Source organism: Scomber scombrus, chromosome 8 (genome assembly GCF_963691925.1).
Source record: "Scomber scombrus chromosome 8, fScoSco1.1, whole genome shotgun sequence".
Lineage (NCBI taxonomy): Eukaryota > Metazoa > Chordata > Actinopteri > Scombriformes > Scombridae > Scomber > Scomber scombrus.
The window spans coordinates 30,147,050-30,162,251 of NC_084977.1; the positions used below are offsets into that span (position 1 = coordinate 30,147,050).

The 15,202-nt window shown below is 37.3% G+C and overlaps 2 protein-coding genes across 2 annotated transcripts in view; both read right to left on the reverse strand.

Moving 5' to 3' along the window:
* Positions 1-1,925: 1,925 nt before the first annotated feature.
* LOC133985264 (uncharacterized) overlaps positions 1,926-15,202 on the reverse strand; it is a 43,425-nt gene continuing 30,148 nt past the window's right edge. The window contains exons 3-6 of the mRNA XM_062424862.1: positions 3,283-3,375; positions 3,018-3,197; positions 2,756-2,875; positions 1,926-2,611 (exon numbers count right to left, since the gene is read on the reverse strand). Coding sequence (XP_062280846.1) covers positions 2,397-2,611; positions 2,756-2,875; positions 3,018-3,197; positions 3,283-3,375 — 608 coding nt within the window. The 3' untranslated portion in view covers positions 1,926-2,396. The remainder of the gene's footprint in view (positions 2,612-2,755; positions 2,876-3,017; positions 3,198-3,282; positions 3,376-15,202) is intronic.
* On the reverse strand, positions 4,586-6,055 carry LOC133984397 (uncharacterized). The gene is made up of 5 exons (XM_062423699.1): positions 6,007-6,055; positions 5,728-5,823; positions 5,472-5,636; positions 5,210-5,329; positions 4,586-5,069 (listed from the first exon to the last, which is right to left on the reverse strand). Exons 1-5 carry the CDS (start codon positions 6,053-6,055, stop codon positions 4,891-4,893), a joined length of 609 nt encoding a protein of 202 aa, XP_062279683.1. The 3' UTR covers positions 4,586-4,890.

Below are 15,202 nucleotides of genomic sequence, written 5' to 3' on the forward strand. Positions count from 1 at the left end.
AAGGTATAAAAATGGTAATATTGGTAAAAACAATTGAATGCTTTATTTGATAAAGAGAAGTGATACATTCTTGCTTTCTCTGGTTAATATCACACATACTAGTTTCTAAACTGAGTTTTATAATAAATAAAGTATAAACCTACCAACAAGCTTCAATTCTACCAATCTAGTCCTCCCAATTCAAGGCACATACAACTGAATAACGACCTTAACCAATCATGCTCCGAAAAAGGTGTTAACAGTCTGTATCTCCTGGTGAAACTCCCTGCAGCCACTGAGGAGCCTGTTGTGTTCACTCAACAATATTAATCTCCATTGGAATTTACTCTCACACAGGCCAGCTCATACTGTATGGAGGCTGCTTGCACTGATAATGGCTCATTAACTCATATTTTATTTTATTTCACTGGCTAACTGAATGAACCTGTGACATTCAGCTCAGTCAACCAACTACAACTGCAAGGATTAGTGAAATTTCAAACACACATAGTTGTTAATCAGTTTAATTTGTTTTTCAGACAATATTCACCCATGCCAACTACAACATGATTAATATTTCTGTGGTGCCATAGTTATATTAATGATTTTGGACTCAAAGCACTTTAAGATACGATGATGGTCTCAGTTAAATAATAAAAACATCAACACAGACTTCAAAAACGTACTTACTTTTTTAATATTAAAACAAAACTCCCATCTTTCCCCAAACATAAATGTCTCTTTATTAGCCACAGAAAAGTCTCATGTAATATGATTTTACATAGATTACAGAAATAATGCAGGTATCACCATGACAGACAGCAGATGGCGCCATTTTAACTGTATCAAATACTTCCAAACAACCACTTTCAACATAACTGCTTCACACTGATTCAGAGCTTCAGAGAGCTTTGTTTTCCTCTACAAATACAGACTGAAGCTTTTATCTAGCCAGGACAACCATCCTAAACATACGGCCAACTACATTAAAAAAATTATACATTAAAGTATCTGGACCATGAAAAATAATTTGAGAAATATTTGAGACATAAATAGTTTTATTGCACTAAAGCAGTTTTGAATTGTGTCTGACTTCATAGCTGTTGTGTCGTTAGCAGAGCACAGATATCAAAGTTAGACACTTACTACTCAAGTAGTCTTCACAAATGAAATATCTTTTTCATCTGCACTGCAAGTACTTATCCTGATGTGTAAATTTACCTCTAAGTAAGTAGCTACTTGTTACTTACAGAGAAACAACATTGTTTTTGGTTATTTTAAATAACTCTAGTCAGGAAGTTATCATTTGTAAATACATGTATTTGTTACTGTTCATGAATCAGACAGGATTATCATTAGGTAACTTTTTTTCTGCAGTTGTGGTTAAAATAATTCATTTTTGCTGTAAAGTGAAACACAGACCAAACACTGTAACACAGAAATCCTATTTGAAACTGAATAAGTGAATAACATTAAGGAACAATCAGATTTATTTTTATATTTACTTTATATGTCACTGGCTTTAGACAGAAATCAATGTATGTAAAAACAAAATAAAGAAAAACATGTACCAAGAAGAGACATAATGAGGTACACAAAGGGCACACTACTTCCTGGCATTGAGATAAATCATCTGCAAAGCACTCGCCCCTGGGAATTTGATTTCTTGTAAGGACTCTGTAATACTTAAAGATTAGAAATACAGATTTACATATTAACATTTTAAGCAGCACAGATATGAAGTTTAGTGAAAGTTCAGTCGGGAAGTCTTTCTGGGTATAGCTCAGATCTTTCATCTGGATTTTGCTGCTGATGTCTGTTTGCCTGCCAGAGTGATCTTACACACAGCTTCAGATCAGACTATGGATATCTACCAAAAAGAGCCCAATCCTGATTCTGACACAATTTTCAAAAAGGCAGCAGGAAGTTGTATGAAATCAGTCAGCTTCAATTACACTAATCCAACCAGAGGCATGTATGTGCTTTATCTTTCACACAACTGTCACAGCATAACCACAGTTTGCATGTTTCTGTTTTAGCTCATTCAGTCTGTCAGAAAGCCATGCTGAGAAAATCTCTCATTAAGCTCAAACATCTTACATCTATCAATGTTCAGATACAACCAGTCACTTTTCCTGTCACAGAGTCCGACAAACTAAGCAAATGATCACTCGTATTTGCGTAGTATTTGCACTTTGTTTCCAGAAAATAAAATAATGAAATAAACATGTACAACATAGACTGTGTTTGAGGGTAATGTCTGCAGTTATGATTAAAATTATAATTTACCAAACTAAAGCATTCAAAATGTTTAAGGAATCTCACTGTGTAAATCAATGAAACCAATGACCAATGTATTTGGCCTACTTACATACATTACACAGCTACTTTTGCTATTAAGGTAGTTTCTATTAGTTCTAATAGAAGGTAAGGGTAAAGAGTCCCAACAGCAAAGACATCACACTGAGTTTGACAGACCAGGCTGAGTTACACAAGTTTCTTTCACAGTATTTTGGTTTACGAAGGAATTTAATTTTCATGAAGAACTCCAAGCGTCGAGTGTCTTCACAGATGTTTGCAGAGACACATCCAAAGATATGAAGTGTTGCATTCTTGTTACGTCCATCTACCGCTGTGGATGCCAAAATCATCATCAAAAATCATTGTGAGACAACTGTTTAAAAAGTTGTTGTTTTTTTTTCAAATCTGCAGGAAATGGACACTTTGAAAACTGCAATAATGTGTTTGGAGGCACTACATGATTATCAAGGCTCACCAGTCCCATTAATGCAGCGATCCTGCACTCCCACACACTCTACTGTCTTGTTACACACAGGAGAAAATGGATCATCACAGGTGAAACACTTCAGGCTGTTTTTCTCCTGAACACCAAGGTCTGAAACAGAACAGGAGACATGACAGAAACTGTATAAGACACAAAGTGACTTATTGTTCTTCACTGTGACCAACATTAGACTGATACTACATGTGAATGTGGTTTAGTGTCTTTGAAAAGGGAAACCTTTCTCTTTACTTACAAGGTATGTCTTCACTGTTGCAGCCATCTGTGTTACACACATGAACGGATGTTGTCACATTTAGAACACCAACATTGAGTGAAACTGTGTGGTTTCCTTCACTGAGATGGGAGGATGGCAAACACAACCTACTGAGGAACTGAATGGAACGCCAATCCTTATTTGGTGTTAAGTCAAACACTGTAACATAGAAATCCCATTGAAAATTGAATAAGTGAATGACATTAAGGAAAAATCTGATTTATTTTTATATTTTTACAGATACCTTGTTGGGCAGAAGTTGCACACAGCTCCGTAGATTTACATGGATGTAACTCTGTTACATTTCCTGAAATCTGCCAACACTGAAGAGCTTCAGCTAGAAGTTATAAAATAAATCAGGGTGATGAAAACAAAAATTAAATCACAATGATGAACTTGAACAAAAGTCAGCACCTGGCAGACAAACAGCAGATGTAAAAAGTGAGGAGAATGATGAACCAGCTGACATGACAGGTACCTGTAGAACCGCTGTTTTAAGAGTGAGTGAGGTTACCTGTGCTGGAGAGAGTCCAGATGAGAGTGAGAGAAAGGATCAGCTTCATCATGATGAGGAAATCTGCAGATTACAAGAAACACTTTATACAGTGAACCTGTGTTTAAAAAGAGGAAGTTACGGGACACTCTTGATTACTTAAGAGTATTTCTTCACTTTCAAAGTAGCAAAAACATCAACCTTCTGTAAAAGAAAATATGAACAAGACAACTGGTTAGATTTTGTAATGCAGAGCTATTGAATGGTAAAATATTTCCAAATTGCTTCACAATTTTAAGCTACTTTAAGTTGGCACAGCAAATTGTATAATTGTTAGGAAAAATATGTCAACAAAGCTTTTATAAAAAATGCCAAAATGGATCATAAAACATGGTGGACATTCAGTACAGAAATGAGACAACATGATTGACATTAACAGTTAAGTTGAATAAAACTAAAATATTATTAAATAACTATCATAAAAGATTACAATGAAATCATCAAAATTAAAATATGCCTGAGCGTCTTATCAATAAAATTGCACAATTATTTTAATAAAACTCACCCAGCCAAATTTCAACACTCCCAGCTCGTCAACAGAAAAAGGAACACTTATAAAGATGTGTTGAATTTCTTGTTAAATGTTTCGGAGATAATCTTTACTCTACACTGAAAATTGTCCCAGAAGGAATCTCTCTTCTTTGTCTTCGCTTTTACACACTTATACATCAACCAGTGTCAACCTCTTCACTGTTTATTCCAAGCCCAAAAGCACTGCTTCCCTCGGCTAAATGATACCAACAACATATTATCTTTATTCCTAGTAACACCCACAAGTTCGCCAGAACAGGAAGGGTGAGGCACAACGAAACAGGAAGCCTGGATATCCGGCTGGATACCAGCCTGTACGGAGTGAGAGGAGAAAGATGGTTGTGTGATAGATAGACCATTGCATGCAAAATGTTTGTGTAGTGGCTGATTATGTCTGATATGTGTATAAATATGAGATGTACCATTGACTTCTTGGGTTACCATTTCAATTCTATAAGTCGATGCATTAGTCTGATCTTAACACTCCACCCAGCACTTTGTTTCCAATAAAGAAAGAATGAAATAAATGTGTACAACAGATTGTGTTTGAGGTACTGTGTGCAGAAAATTCAGAATGTATTGGTTGTTGAGTCTTTTAATGGGATGTGATGCTTCAGTTATGATTAAAATAATTATTCACCAAGCTAAAAATATTCAACATTTTTAAGGAATCTCACTGTGTAAATCAATGAAAAGATGAACAATGTATTTGGTCTACTTACACACATTACACAGCTGCTTTCGCTATTGTGATGGTTTCTGTCAGTTCTAATAGAAGGTAAGGGTGAAGAGTCCCAACAGCAAAGACATCACACTGAGTTTGACAGACCAGGCTGAGTTACAAAAGCTGCTTCCACAACATTTTGGTTTACGAGGGGATTTAAGATCCAGGAAGAACTCCAAGCGACGAGCATCCTCACAGAGGTTTGCAGAGACACATCCAAGCACTGTGGATGACAAAATCATCATCAAAAAGCATTGTGAGACAACTGTTTAAAAAGGTTTTTTCAAGTTTAATCACCAGGAAATGGACACTTTGATGCAGCAATAATGTGTTTGGAGGCACAAAATGATCATGAGGGCTCACCAGTCCTTTTAATGCAGCGGTCCTGCACTCCCATACACTGTACTATCTTGTTACACACAACGGAAGATGGATCATCACAGGTGAAACACTTCAGACCGTTTTTCTTCAGATCACCCGGGTCTGAAACAGAACAGGAGACATGACAGAAACTGTACAAGATACAAAGTGACTTATTGTTCTTCACTGTGACCAACATTAGACTGATACTACATGTGAGTGTGATTTAGTGTCTTTAAAAAGGGAAACCTTTCTCTTTACTTACAAGGTATGTCTTCAATGTTGCAGCCATCTGTGTTACACACACGAACAGATGTTGTCAAAGTTCCAAGACCAAGACTAAGTGAAAATGTGTGAAGTCCTTCACTGAAAAGGGAGGATGAAAAACACCTCCTGGTGGTGGACTGATTCGCACGCCCATCCATATATTCTGTAAAATGAAACAGAATTCCCATTTAAAACTGAATGAGTGAATGACATTAAGGAACAATCATATTTATTTCTATATTTCTTACAGATACCTTGAAAGGTGGCACAAAGCTCAGTAGATTCACATGGAAATAAGAAGTTTCTCTTTGGGTTTACTCCTAAATAATCCCAACACTGAAGAGCTTCAGCTGCAAGTTATAAAATAAATCAGGGTGATACAAATAAAAAATAAATGATGATGATGAACCTGAACTTTAACAAAAGTCAGCACCTGGCAGACTAACAGCAGATGTAAAAAGTGAGGAGAATGATGAACTACCTGACATGACAGGTACCTGCAGAACCGCTGTTTTAAGAGTGAGTGAGGTTACCTTTGCTGGAGAGAGTCCAGATGAGCGTGAGAGACAGGATCAGCTTCATCATGATGAGGAAATCTGCAGATTACAGGAAACACTTTATACAGTGAACCTGTGTTTAAAAAGAGGAAGTGACATGATTGAAATCAGCAGTTAAGTTGAGCGTCATTTCAATAAAATTACACAATTATTTTAATAAGACTCACCCAGTCAAATTGTAACACTCCCAGTTCATCAACATAAAAAGGAACACTTATAAAAATGTGTTGGATTTCTTGTTAAATGTTTTGGAGATAATCCTTATTCTACACTGAAAATTGTCCCAGAAGAAATGTCTGCTTGTTGTCTTGCTTTCACACCCATTTATACCTCAACCAGTCGTGTGTCAACCTCACTGGGTTTTTTTCCAAAGACCAAAGACACAGTTTCACTTTGACTACATGATACCACCAACATATTATTGGTTTGCTGGGCAAACCCACAAGTTATTGAGCACAACATGTACAGTATTGTAAGTTCATTTAAGGCAGAGTGTTTAAAACAGGATGCTTCATGTGAAGTCATTTTGAGTGAGGCACTAAGAAACAGGAAGGCAGCTCTTGGCAGGCTGGATATCAGCAATTTATTTGCAATAAACCACTTCAGTGCTACAAGTTGATGCATTATTCTGACTTTTACCCCGTCTGGGACACGATGCACGTTGCTAAAAAGCAGGTTACCATCCAGCTTTTGTTGCAGGTGGAAGTTGGAAGTTTAATAGTTCATGTTCATGTGAAAGCTGCATTTAAGCAAATTGGATCACTTACAACTAGTTTACAGATTTGGCACTCAAAAGTATATCTTGAAATTAAATGTTTGCAGGTAGAATTACAAGTACAGAGAGACGAACAGACACCAAACCAACCAAAGGCTGTGTGTGTGTGTGTGTGTGTGTGTGTGTGTGTGTGTGTGTGTGTGTGTGTGTGTGTGTGTGTGTGTGTGTGTGTGTGTGTGTGTGTGTGTGTGTGTGTGTGTGTGTGTGTGTGTGTGTGTGTGTGTGTGTCCTCAGTTCCTCATGCCATTGGGCTGTGGTTTACAATCTGCACAGCATACGAACAACTTTGAAAGCCTGTTCGCACACAACTGTCACAGCATAACCACAGTTTGCATGTTTCTGTATCGGCTCATTCAGTCTATCAGAAAGCCAGTCTCATTAAGCTCAAAAATCTTACATCTATCAATGTTCAGCTACAACCAGTCTCCTTTCCTGTCACAGAGTCCCACCAGCTGAAATTATGAGCCACTCCCTATACTGACACCTTCGTGCTGATTTATGAAAGACATGAGCTGTTTAATAGGGATTGGATCCATTTAAACATACATGAAGCCAAGCTGCTCTCATCCAACATCCAACTCACTACAGACTCTTCTGTGGGAGCCAACCACCTTTATACGCTTTATTCTCAACAACTATTATAACTTTTTCCTGGTCACAGGCTTCTACTATAATAACCTAACCACTGTTGAAATGGCCTAAAGAAAAAAACAAGTTGTACTGCTATTGCAATATTATCAAAAATACAACTTATTGAGCTTTGCTTTTTTTGTTTTTGTTTATAATCATTGTTTAAGAGAGTCTGCATACTGCATGGTATAACTCCACCAACCCTTGGACAATTTAACAATTACAGTTAAAATGGCGCCATCTGCTGTCTGTCATGGTGATACCTGCATTATCTGTGTAATCCATGTAAAATGATGTTACATGAGACTTTTCGTTGACTAATAAAGACAAACTTATGTTAGAGGAAAGATTGGAGTTTTGTTTCAATATTAAAAAAAGTAAACAATGTTTTTCAAGTCTGTGTTGATGTTTTTATTATTTAACTAAGACCATCATCTTGTTTTAACCATAGACTGCATATAAAATGGACGTAACATCCGTGACGTCACCCATTGGTTTGTGGACTGCTGCTTGGAAGCGAATAGCACCGTACTGTACGAGCATTATTTCAAAAAGAAAAACATCAGTACCCTCAATGTTGTCTCATACTGGAATAATTTATTCACAAACCTGATCTGGAAAAACATATGGTCCCTCCCCTACAAATATTTTATCACAAATAAAATCAAAGAAGTATCCCTTAAACTAATCCATCGTATCTATCCCTCCAATTTATTTATGCAAAGATATAAAAAAGACATTAATGAACTCTGCTCATTCTGTAAACAGCCTCCAGAAGATTTTCAACATCTTTTCTGGTCATGTATATTATTATATAGTGCATTTCATACACAATGGCAACTCAATTTACATTTTACACCCACTGACACCTCAACCAGTCATGTGTCAACCTCTTCACTGTTTTTTCAAAGCCCAATGACACAGTTTCACTTGGCTACATGATAACCACAATATATTATTAGTGTTTCTGGTCACACACACAAGTTCCTGAACACAATGTGTTGCTCAAAAAGCAGGTTCCCCTCCAGCATGATTTGTTGCATGTGTTTAAGTTGGAGCTTGAATAATTCATGTTGACGCTGGGAAAAGCTGCATTTAAGCAAATTGGATCACTCACAACTAGTTTACAGCGTTGGCACTCAAAAGTGTAACTCGAAATGACATGTCTGCAGGTTAAAAATGTTACCAAGAAGAGGCATAATAAGTAATGTTCATATGAATAATGGCTGCACAATGTTTAGCAGCAGGTCGTATAAAATCAGTCAGCTTCAATAAGTACAGAGAAAGATGTTCAGACACCAAACCAACATAAGACATATGTGACCAGTCACGGAAACTGGAGACACAAGTCGTCCTGGGGGCATTTTGAGTTATTCACAGATTCTGAAAGTGTAGATTTTAAGCTTTCCAACGATGTGTAACACATGAAAATCTGATCTTATTTGAAGACGTTGTGGCCATTTGAATGTGGTGACTTTAAAATCGTTGTAAGGAGAAAAAGCCTGTTAAAGTTTTGAAGTTCTCACCTCTCTCTCCTGGCTGGGCAGCACAATGGTGCTCATTTGCATCTCATTACACTACAGCCACACCTCTGTAGTGGGGGTTACGACAGCTGTCATTAATGTTGATGTGGTGTTATTTTCCTTTTAGTGGACTGAGTTACAACAGGGCTGTTTTGACTATCCCAAAGACCCAACGTTGGATTACAACATTTACGCTGGGTCTTAGAGGGTTTAAGGAAATGTTTTTTATCACAAAGTCACAGAGTGCATTTAAGCAAGTTGGATCACTCACTACTAGTTTACAGCGTTGGCACTCAAAAGTGTAACTCGAAATGACATGTCTGCAGGTTAAAGATGTTACCAAGAAGAAGCATAATCAGTAATGTTCATATGAATAATGGCTGCACAATGTTTAGCAGCAGGTCGTATAAAATCAGTCAGCTTCAATTACAAGTACAGAGAAAGATGTTCAGACACCAAACCAACATAAGACATATGTGTGTATGTTTGGCCTCAGGGTCTCACACAGGTTGGCTACCTGCACCCTTGTAGCTGGGCTGTGGTTTACAATCTGCAATGAGAACAACTTTGAAAGACTTCTTGTTTCACACACAACTGTCACAGCATAACCACAGATTGCATGTTTCCGTGTTAGCTCGTTCAGTCTGTCAGAAAGCTATGCTGAGAAAAAATCTCTCATTGAGCTCAAGCATCAATGTTCAGCTACAACCAGTCTCTTTTCCTTTCACAGAGTCCCAAGAGCTGAAATCTATTTTAAATGTGAGATTATTGGCCAATAAATCCTTCTTGGTTAATGATCTGATAACTCTAAATAATTTGTTGTTTTAGTTGAGACCTGGCTAAACAGCACTACTGGTGGAGCAACACTTATAGAGGCTTGTCCTCCAGACTCTAATTTCTATAAACCAGTCAGACAAAACAGGAGAGGAGGAGTGAATGCAGCCATTTTCTCTTCACAGTTTGTGTGTGATGACATTGACCTGGGTGGATTTACATCATTTGAATAACTTACTCTTGAGCTCAAAGCAGAACTATCAGTACTTATTACTTAGTTCAAAGGAAATTTCTAGAGACAAGACTGAAACAATGTTTTCTAATATTGTGAGATCACTTGAACCATACAGCTGTAATATACAGTACAAACACACTGTACAAAATTAAATTAACAAAAACTCAACTGGTTAGATTTTGTAATCCAGAGCTAGTGAATGGTAAAATATTTCCAAATTGCTTCACAATTTTAAGCTACTTTAAGTTGGCACAGTTAGGAAAAAATATGTAAACAAAGCTTCGATAAAAAGTTTAAATAAATGGATCATAAAACATGGTGGACATTCAGAAGTGAGCATCTACACCTCAGAACAGAAATGAGACAACATGATTGACATCAGCAGTTAAGTTGAATAAAATCAAATGCAACTAAAATATTATTAAATAACTATCATAATTATTATGATAATGAAACCATCAATGCCATCAGTCCAACAAAATTAAAATCTGCCTTAAATGTCATATCAATAGAATTGCACAATTATTTTAATAAAACTCACCCAGTCAAATTTTAACACTCCCAGTTTGTCAACAGAAAAAAGAACATTTATAAAAATGTGTGGAATTTCTTGTTAAATATCTCAAAGATAATCGTTACTCTACACTGAAAATTGTCGAAAAAGAAATGTCTGTTAGTTGTCTTCACTTTTACACCTACTCATATCTCAACCAGTCATGTGTCAACCACGTCACTGCTTATCACAGTTTTTGATCACACACTCAACTTCCTGAACTCAACATGTTGCTCAAAAAGGAGGTTCTCATCCAGCATGATTTGTTGCATGTGGAAGTTGGAGCTTGAATAGTTCATGTTGACGCTGGGGAAAGCTGCATTTAAGCAAGTTGGATCACTCACAACTATTATGCATCTTTGGCAAACAAAAGTATATCTTGAAATGACCTGTCTGCAAGTAAAAAGGAAGCTTTCAGAGAGGTTTGTTTCCTCCACAAATTATCTAGCCAGACAGAAACACTGTTTTTCAGCCTGATATCAACCTACTCTTTAGATACTTCTCTTGATGAATTCCACAGTACAAATACAGTACAGATATTAAGTATTTGGACAGTTGAACATTTGGAGTTGTCTTTCAGTTGTCTGAGTAAAATGGGAAGAAAGAAAGGAACAGCTCATGAACATAATCATACCACCTCATCTGTCAAACATGGTGATACTTTTGTTACAGCTTGGGCATGTATGGCTGCCAGTGAAACTGTTACACTGGCATTTATTGATGATTTTTTTCCCTGCATCAGTCACCTCTTTACCCCTCATAACTAACTCCAAATGTTAAACTATCCAAATACATGCTATCTGGACAACTTTGTTCAGCTTTTGCTGGCTGAAACCTGGCTTCCTGTTTCTGAGTCTGAGGGGTTAGCGCCTTGTGGTGAATGTGGTGAAAGAAACATGTCTGCCTGCATCCTGAAGAGCATTGTGAACTCACTGTGCAGTCATAAAGGGATTTTTCTTCACCATGCAATTTATTTAATGTCATCCACACAAAATGTGCTCCTCAGTGTACCAGCTGGTTTCCAGCGTTCCTGTGCACACCTGCTTTAAAAAAAACAGCCTAACTATTGACTTTGGTTAACCAGTTACCTTTTATATCTGCTTTTCTCCTAGCCTCATTATTATTATTTTCTTCACTTGCATGGTCACCTCTTTACTCCTCATATTGAAAGACAACTCCAAATGTCCAACTGTCTTTTTGGTGTATTTTGACCATATATTTATGCAATTTTCATATATTTTGACTGGATTTTTGCAAGAGATGTACTTAAAGAGTAGGTTAATGATACCATTCTGAAAAGCAGTGTGTCTGTCTAACTAGATAAAAGTTTCCAGTCTGTATTTGTGGAGGAAATGAAGCTCTGTGAAGCCCTTTCTTGAAAATGGTTCACCGTTGATAGAGTTAAAATGGCGCCATCTGCTGGGCAGTTGTCTCTGGTTGACATACATGCATATTTAACCATATAAAAGTGATAATTCCACATGATAAATACACCTATAGGACACATCACTATGTATACGTTAAAAGAGGCATTATCAGACCTTAATGATTGTAAAACTGTCTGTCTTTCAACCATTTTTAAAAATTAATTTCAAACTTATTAAAACTAATGTACTCTAACATTTGTAGCGTTTGCTGCTGCAGTTGAAAAACAGTTACAGCAAATTTTGTTGAGCAGTTCTGATGTAATAGTCTCCACTCATTGATGATTTTGTTTGTCTTATTTCACCATTAACTGTTAGAATACACTGTTTAAGGGGTGGTGGAGCTAAACCATGCTGTATCCTTTAAAGTAGACAAATGATGGTTACAAACAAAAATAAAATGCAATGCTTAATAAGTTGTATTTTATATTTTTACAGATACCTTGTGAGGCAACAGTTGCACACAGCTCAGCAGGGTTACATTGAAGTAAGTTGTATGGAAATGAGTCGTTTCCCCATGTGTCACCTTCTAGACCTCGCCAACACTGAAGAGCTTGTGGTGTGATAAACACAATATATTATTAGTGTTTCTGGTCACACACAAAAGTTCCTGAAAACAACATGTTGACGCTGGTAAAAAGCTGCATTTAAGCAAGTTGGATCACTCACAACTAGTTTACAGCTTTGGCACTCAAAAGTGTAACTCGAAATGACATGTCTGCAGGTTAAAAATGTTACCAAGAAGAGGCATAATCAGTAATGTTCATATGAATAATGGCTGCACAATGTTTAGCAGCAGGTCGTATAAAATCAGTCAGCTTCAATTACAAGTACAGAGAAAGATGTTCAGACACCAAACCAACATAAGACATATGTGTGTATGTTTGGCCTCAGGGTCTCACGCAGGTTGGCTACCTGCACCCTTGTAGCTGGGCTGTGGTTTACAATCTGCAATGAGAACAACTTTGAAAGACTTCTTGTTTCACACACAACTGTCACAGCATAACCACAGCTTGCATGTTTCCGTGTTAGCTTGTTCAGTCTGTCAGAAAGCTATGCTGAGAAAATCTCTCATTGAGCTGAAGCATCAATGTTTAGCTACAACCAGTCTTTTCCTTTCACAGAGTCCCAAGAGCTGAAATAAGCTCTTTTAAATGTGAGATTATTGGCGAATAAATCCTTCTTGGTTAATGATCTGATAACTCTAAATAATTTGTTGTTTTAGTTGAGACCTGGCTAAACAGCACTACTGGTGGAGCAACACTTATAGAGGCTTGTCCTCCAGACTCTAATTTCTATAAACCAGTCAGACAAAACAGGAGAGGAGGAGGGAGTGCAGCCATTTTCTCTTCACAGTTTGTGTGTGATGACATTGACCTGGGTGGATTTACATCATTTGAATATCTTAATCTTGAGCTCAAAGCAGAACTATCAGTACATATTACTTGGTTCAAAGGAAATTTCTAGAGACAAGACTGAAACAGTGTTTTCTAATATTATGAGATCACTTGAACCATACAGCTGTGACTGCTCAGCACTCTAACACACCTGATTCTAATAATTAACCTGTTACCAAGCTAGTTGGCAAGCTTCAGCTGATTGATAACGGGGTCAATATTAGAATCAGGTGTGTTAGAGTGGGGAGATACCTAAAATATGCAGGGCAGTAGCAAGGTTGGAGACCACTGATTTAGACTATCTGAAAATTCTGGTCACTCAGGCAGGTCCTCACATTTTAGTGCTAACAAAGTCTTGGCTGAAGAAGACTGACAGTGATTCCTCCATAGCTTTAGACCATTTAAATATATTTAAGGGGGAATAGAATTGGAAGAGATGATGGAGTTGTTTATTTATTGAAAATCGTGGTTTGCTGTAAATGTTGTTATTGCTTTCACTGCTCCAAAATATTTTGAACTTCTTACATTGAAAGTAGACAAAGGACCAAATGATTCATTTAATGTGAATGAAACTCCTATGGTTGATGTTGGTGTGTGACATTCACCATACATCATAAATCCATCCATCCATCTTCTTGCCGCTTTATCCGGGGTCGGGTCGCGGGGTCAGCAGCCTAAGCAGGGAAGCCCAGACTTCCCTCTCCCCAGCCACTTCGTCCAGCTCTTCCCGGGGGATCCCGAGGCGTTCACCAGGCAAGTCGAGAGACATAGTCTCTCCAGCGTGTCCTGAGTCTTCCCCGGGGTCTCTTACCGATGAGACGTGCCCTGAACACCTCACCAGGGAGGCGTCCGGGAGGCCCCTCTTCACCACGACGGATCTGTGCAGAGTCCGCATTACTGTGGACGCCGCACCGATCCGCCTGTCGATCTCTCGCTCCATCCTTAATCCGAGGTTCGACTATCCAACGGACCCTCCTCACACTAAACTTGGAGGAAGGCAAGCTACTCTCATCCAACATCCAACTCACTACAGACTCTTCTGTGGGAGCCAACCACCTTTATGCCCCTTATTCTCAACAACTATTATAACTTAAGTCCGAGTCTCCAAACTAATCAGATTTTATAGTCTATGAAAACTTCCCTACAGCCCAGTCTTGGTCAGTTGTCAATGTCATATTAGTCCATGTCCAACCCTATACAATATTGCTATTAATAGGCCATGGCACACTTAGCACAGAAAGAAACATCTTTTATGGAGCTATCAAGTTACAGAAAGTTCAGTGTCAAAATCTATTCATATTTTTAAATACATATATTGTTAAATATATTTATTTAATATTGTTTTTCAGAAAATACTCACTCATGCCAACTTAACATGATTTATATTTTTATAGTGCCATATTTATAGTTAGCACATTGTTAAAATAATATGATGGTCTTAGTTAAATAATAAAAACATCAACACATACTTGAAAAAACATTGTTTACTTTTTTAATATTGAAACAAAACTTTAATCTTTCTTCTAACATAAGTTTGTCTTTATTAGTCAACGAAAAGTCTCATGTAACATCATTTTACATAGATTAAAGAGATAATGCAGGTATCACCATGACAGACAGCAGATGGCGCCATTTTAACTGTAATTGTTAAATTGTCCATGGGTTGGTAGAGTTATACCATGCAGTATGCAGTCTCTCTTAAACAATGATTATAAACAAAAACAAAAAAGCAAAGCTCAATAAGTTGTATTTTTGATAATATTGCAATAGCAGTACAACTTCTTTTTTTTTTTTGGCCATTTCAACGGTGGTAAGGTCATTGTAGTAGAAGCCTGTGACCAGGAAAAAGTAATGCAGATGT

What these genes read in the sequence shown, in the direction of transcription:
- LOC133984397 (XM_062423699.1), bottom strand. Translation starts at nt 6,055, where the DNA reads ATGAAGCTGATCCTGTCTCTCACGCTCATCTGGACTCTCTCCAGCAAA. An exon ending in GCTTTGTGCCACCTTTCAAG is followed by an intron (nt 5,637 to 5,727) that starts GTATCTGTAAGA and finishes TTCATTTTACAG; the next exon opens with AATATATGGATGGGCGTGCG. An exon ending in CCGCTGCATTAAAAGGACTG is followed by an intron (nt 5,070 to 5,209) that starts GTGAGCCCTCAT and finishes TGTCATCCACAG; the next exon opens with TGCTTGGATGTGTCTCTGCA.